The sequence below is a fragment of the Etheostoma spectabile genome, chromosome 6 (assembly GCF_008692095.1).
Source record: "Etheostoma spectabile isolate EspeVRDwgs_2016 chromosome 6, UIUC_Espe_1.0, whole genome shotgun sequence".
Classification (NCBI taxonomy): domain Eukaryota; kingdom Metazoa; phylum Chordata; class Actinopteri; order Perciformes; family Percidae; genus Etheostoma; species Etheostoma spectabile.
In genome coordinates this window covers 26827312-26833533 of record NC_045738.1, presented here as the reverse complement: position 1 = coordinate 26833533, position 6222 = coordinate 26827312, and the positions used below count along the sequence as shown (strand labels likewise).

Genomic DNA, 6222 nt, shown 5'->3' with positions numbered 1-6222 from the left:
TCTCCTGCATCAGTGTAACGTCCTCCTGTCTCCTGCATCAGTGTAACGTCCTCCTGTCTCCTGCATCAGTGTGACGTCCTCCTGTCTCCTGCATCAGTGTAACGTCTTCCTGTCTCCTGCATCAGTGTAATGTCCTCCATTGTTGCTCCAGGTTCGAGTGTGGAGGCCGCCTGCTGCTTTTATCAGCACATTACTAATGGCAGTGAATGCACCAGCTGTGCTGTAGCTAACGGTGTAAACGGCCACGGTGTAGCAGGCAACAGAGCGTGGACACACATGAGCTGTAATCAGAATCACGTGTTGGGCTTATTAGGTGAAGACTGCTCATTTTTACACATCGTGTGGATTGATTATTTATCCTGCATCTTGTCATTACTTGTTTTTGAAAACCAATAAAACAATATGTTAAAAAACATAAATGTTTGACATGTCCATGTCTCAGTGGAACAGCATGTTTGTGTTCTGTGGAAACTCCCATCTCTAACTCTGAGGAAAGGTCCAGCTGATAACATCTCATGACCTGGCTCAAAAGTATGACCAGAGGTGGAGAACACACATTTGCTCAATTCAATTAAATAAAATCAACAAAGTTAAACGTGCTATCAGTTTATCAGTAATGTGTGTAGTAGATGTATGTATGAAGGTGTCGTGATGTAAGAAACCAACAGTAAGTCAACCAAAGTCCAATCAAACCAAGCAACCTTGAGGAGGGAGGGAGGGAGGGAGGGAGAAAGGGGGGAGAAAGGGGGGGAGAGAGAGAGACTGTGACTGGCCAGGCACTCGTATCTATGGACATGTGGGTGATAAACTGATCCAGGTGTCTATCATCAGTCCTTATCAGCCAATCCCCAGATCCCAGCAGCCAAAGGGTCTTGAAATAGGTTTTACAGACTAGCTTAGAGACTTTTTAAACTCAAAGTTGAAGCCTGTGTCTTTTGTCCACAGGCAGTCGTGGCCCACCAGAGTGGACATGCACCAGGACATCGAGGACAGCCTGGCAGCGTCCTCCATGTCCCATGCTGGAGGCCCCCAGTCCCCGGCCCGCAGCGCAGAGAACCTGCTAAACGGACACCGCTCCAAAGGCTTAATGGAGCTGGGCCGCCGTGAGGACACCACACTGAGGGACTCGGCACAGGTACCCTCAGCTTCATCATCTTCATCTGTGGGTGGGGGTATGCAGTTGAATGCACTGGATACTCAACCTCCTGTTTTCATTGATTCTAATGCACCCGGCTGCTCTCTTTTATTCCCGTCTCATCCCAGGGAGCCACATCTGCTGTGTCGGGCCCTGCTTCTGCTGGCTCTGGGACCGCCAGGGCCCCCACAGCGTCCACCTCAACAGCAGCCAAGCAGCGCAGCTGCCTGTTCAGGTCAGTGTTACAGAGCATCCATCCATCCCTGAGTGAAGAGGAGTTAGAGCCTCTCTCTCTCGCTCTCTCTCGCTCTCTCTCTCTGTGTATATATGTGTGTGTGTGTTTTTTTTATATATATTTATAATATATAATATATATATATATATTATTGTGTGGTGTGTGTGTGTGTGTGGTGTGTGTATTTTATGTGTATACAGTCCCTGACAAAAGTCTTGTCGCTTGTGTACAAATTGCTGAATGCCCGCTGAAATATTTTCTAATCAAGATTTATTTACAAGAAATGGCTCATTTTAATCCCACAACTTTGTAATAATGTTTCAGAGCAAAAAGAAACTGTCAAAAAGTATCTAATATTCACAGCTTGGTAAAGCCCATTGAGTCAATTTTTGCAAAGACATAAGTGTTGTCGCCTTGTCATATGAGCTTCACCTGGGACTAATATGGACCAATCAGGTCTCAGGTGTGTATAAAACAACCCCAGTACCTAGACCTTCACATCAACTGCAACTAGACCTCTGCAAACAGGCCTATTCCCTGAGACTAAAGTTTGATTATCAAGAGGCTGAAGACCAGATCCACTGCTGATGGCAGACACCTTCAATGTGTCTCAGCGTCAAGGACAGAGGATAAAAACAATTTGAAGACACTGGAGACGTTTTTGACAACCCAGGTCAGGCAGACCCCGCAAGACACTGCTCGAGAGGACCGTTTGTTGGCTCAAATCCAAGGCCAGCCCATTTTCCACTGCAGCAGAGCTCCACAAGACCTGGCCCCTGAAGTCCCTGTGTCAACCAGAACGGTTTTGTCGGATTCTGTCTCGAAATGGCCTCCATGGTCGAATCAGTGCCCAGAGCCGCACTAAACAAAAAGACAATCAAAAACTGGTGTCATGTGCCAAGGCCCACAGCTGCTAAAGATGGACGCTGGAGAAGTGGAAGAAAGTGGATTTTCAGATGAATCTTCTGTTGAATTACACCACAGAGACCTACTGGAGCCCGCATGAATCCAAGATTCACCCAGAAAACATTGAAGATGTGTGCGAAATTCCTGGTCTGGGGTTACATCCAGTATGGGGGTGTGCGAGAGATCGCAGGGTGGAAGGCAACATCAATATGCTCAAATACCAAGACATCTTACTACCTCTTAATTCCCAACCACAAAACAGGCCAAATTCTCCAGCAGGATGGTGCTCCATCGCATACTTCCTCTCCACTTCAAAGTTCCTCAAGCGAAGAAATCCAGATGTCCAGGATTGGCCGGCCAGTCACCAGACTGACATCAGGAGCATATGTGGTGAGATGAAAGAGGAAGCATGGAAGACCAAACCAAAGAATATTGATGAACTCTGGACTTTCCTAGCATTCTGATAACTTCATCATACCATGTATAAATCCTCACCAAACCGCATGGATGCGTCCTTCATCATGAAGCATACAAGATAATTAATCACTCACAGCACGCTATTTATTTGCTGACATATTTTGTTTGCTAGAATTTGTTCAATCCTGTATAGGGACAAAACTTTGTCTTTGCCAAAATTGACCTTCTGTCTTGTTTAAATAATAAATCTTTTTTTAGTGAAACTAATTATTTCAGTGCATTGAACATCATTTGGAGGGTTTTAGCTTTTCATATAGCTATTTCTACACACCAATTGATTAATTAAAAGTCAGGTTAATAGCAGGTTTTTCTACAAAAAGATACCGACAAGACTTTATATTATATATATAATAATGTTGTGTGTGTGTGGCATATATATTTGTGTGTGTGTATATATGTATGTGTGTTGTATGTGGTGTATATATACTATCACTCACCGGCCACTTTATTAGGTACCCCATGCTAGTAACGGGTTGGACCCCTTTTGCCTTCAGAACTGCCTCAGTTCTTGGTGGCATAGATTCACAAGGTGCGGAAGCATTCCTCAGAGTTTGGTCCATATTGACATGATGGCATCACCAGTTGCCGCAGATTTGTCGGCTGCACATCCATGATGCGAATCTCCCGTTCCCACACTCCCAAAATGCCTATTGGATTGAGATCTGGTGACTGTGAGGCCATTTGATCCAGCAACATTGTCATGCTTCAGGACCAGTCTTGATGATCACTGTTATGACATGGCGCATTATCTTCTGAAGTAGCCATCAGAGGGGGTACATTATGGTCATAAAGGGATGGACATGGTCACAACAATACTCAGGTAGGCGTGGCGTTGCAACGATGCTCAATTGTTACCAAGGGGCCCAAAGAGTGCCAAGAAATACCCCACACCATGACACACACCACCAGCCTGAACCGTTGATACGGCAGGATGGATCCATGCTTTCATGTTTGGAGACGCCAATTCTGACCCTACCCATCCGACTGTCGCGCAGAATCGAGATCATCAGACCAGGCCAACGTTTTTCCAATTTCTATTGTCCAATTTCGATGAGCTTGTGCAAATTGTAGTCTCAGTTTCCTGTTCTAGCGAAAGGAGTGGCACCCGATGTGGTCTTCTGCTGCTGAGCCCATCTGCCTCAAAGTTCGACGTACTGTGCGTTCAGAGAGCTCTTCTGCCCCTTGTTGTAACGGGTGGTTTTGAGTCACTGTTGCCCTTCACGTCTCGAACCAGTCGGCCATCTCTCTCTGACCTCTGGCATCAACGAGGCATTTCCGCCCACAGAAACTGCCGCTCACTGGATGTTTTTTCTTTTCGGACCATTCTCTGTAAACCCTAGAGATGGTTGTGCGTGGAAATACCCAGTAGATTAGCAGTTTCTGAAATACTCAGACCAGCCCTTCTGGCACCACAATCATGCCACGTTCCAGTCACTCAAATCCCCTTTCTTCCCATCCTTGAGCTCGGTTTGCAACTGCACGGAGATTCCTTGACCATGTCTACATGCCTAAAGTGCACTGTTGCCGCCATGTGATGGCTGCCTTAGAATTAGTGTTAACGAGCATTGGACAGGTTACCTATTAAAGTGGCCGGTGTGTATATGTGTATGTGTATATACTATTATATGTGTTGTGTGTGGTGTGTTGTGTGGTGTGTGTAATATATAATATATATCTAATATATTTATGTGTGTGTGGGCGGAGATGTGTATATAATAATAATAATGTAGGTGTATAGACATATATAAATTTGTGTGTGTATGTATATATATGATATATATATATTTAGTATACTGTTATATGGTATTTTACTCATTATAGAAGATGAATAGATAATAAATCATTATTATTGATGTATCATATTTATGTATAATATATATTTAACAGACATAATAAATCGGGGTATAAGATATAATCTAATATCTATATGATAAATATGAATATGGGTGGAAAATAAATATTAACATATTGATATATTAACAATATTATAAAATAGACAGAATTATAAAATAATGCCTATGTCTAGATAAAGATGATCTATATACTCGTGTCCATATATTCTAGATATTAGATAAATTATAACGCGCCGTAATCATATCGTCGAAGTTTCTACGTATTATAAGGCTACTATCTCTAGCTGAATCAAAAACTTAATAAATATATTATCAAGAATAAAAGATAAATCAAGTATTAAAGAGAATTGAATAATAAGATAAAGTATATAGATATAGGAAACATTCAAATTGAAACATAATAAGTCATACGGTAGGTATAATATGGTGTAAATTGTGGTCATAACTATGTGGATCAATATGTCGTGTATCTACAGAATCGAAAAATACGATTGTAAGGACTCTGTGCTACGTGTAATCTTAATATAAGAATCCATAGAAAAGAATAAGTGTGAATACAAGTAAGAATATTTACGTTGTACATAAAACGCCCATTTGTCAGGTAGTATAATTATTATTTTATAAGATCGTAGATGCACAAAACAAGGAGTGTTATTGCACACGATGTTTGTCATACCGCTCTGGCGTGTCAGACACTTAAGGAGGAGTTATAAATTTTGATGGCAACAGGCAGAAGGTCGGCTTCCTGTTGCGCTCTGTGTGCATTTTGGGAGAATGAGTCTGTCACTGAAAGTGCTGCCTGTGATTTAGCAGCAAGCCATGGAGTGGGTGCAGACATTGTCCAAGATGGCATTTGTTTGACGCGTCCTCCTCTCTGACACCCCCGACAGAGAGTCCAGATCCACCCCCATGACGTCACTGCCTTGCAAATCAGTTGTTGAGTCTGTTGGCGTCCGCTACCCTCACCTGCTGCCCCACCAGCTGCAACAGCAAAGGTAGAGAGCACTGGCCACCAAGACTCCTAAAACATCTTCACGATCTTCCTGCAGATGTTGAAGGACCCTCATCCATCCTCAGAAATAAGATTGGCTTTGGCCCTATTCCTGTAGAGGGCTTGAGTGTTCTGGCCCAGATCCAGTTTAATTGTCTAAGTGCACTCCACGTTATTTGTAGTCCTCGCACGGTCCCACTGACCCCCTGGATGAAACAGGGCTCACTGCTGCCGTTGGCTCTCCTTAGATCCACCACCAGCTCCTTGTCTTTGTCCACGTTGAGCTTAGATGGTTCTGTCTCACGGTCCAGTGACAAAGTCCCCCCCCACACGCTCTGTACTCAGCCGTCCCCCTCTCTGATACATCCACCACAGCAAGTCATCAGAAACTTATGCTGGCAGGACTCTGTGTGGTAGTTGAAGTCTGTGGTGTAGATGGTGAAGAGGAGGGAGAGAGGCAGTCCCCTGCGGGGCCCCAGTGGTTGCTGACCACTCGGTCTGATACCGTGTATGCAGGCGCACATACTGTGGTCTGCCAGTCAGGTAGTCAACAGTCCAGGACACGAGGGGGGGATCCACCTGCATCACCTTCAGCTTCTCACCCAGCAGGGCCAGCCGGATGGTG

At 44.2% G+C, this 6222-nt stretch overlaps 1 protein-coding gene across 1 annotated transcript in view; it reads left to right on the top strand.

Moving 5' to 3' along the window:
- snrka (SNF related kinase a) overlaps positions 1-6222 on the top strand; it is a 67885-nt gene that overhangs the window by 57914 nt on the left and 3749 nt on the right. The window contains exons 6-7 of the mRNA XM_032518504.1: positions 946-1135; positions 1264-1370. Coding sequence (XP_032374395.1) covers positions 946-1135; positions 1264-1370 — 297 coding nt within the window. The remainder of the gene's footprint in view (positions 1-945; positions 1136-1263; positions 1371-6222) is intronic.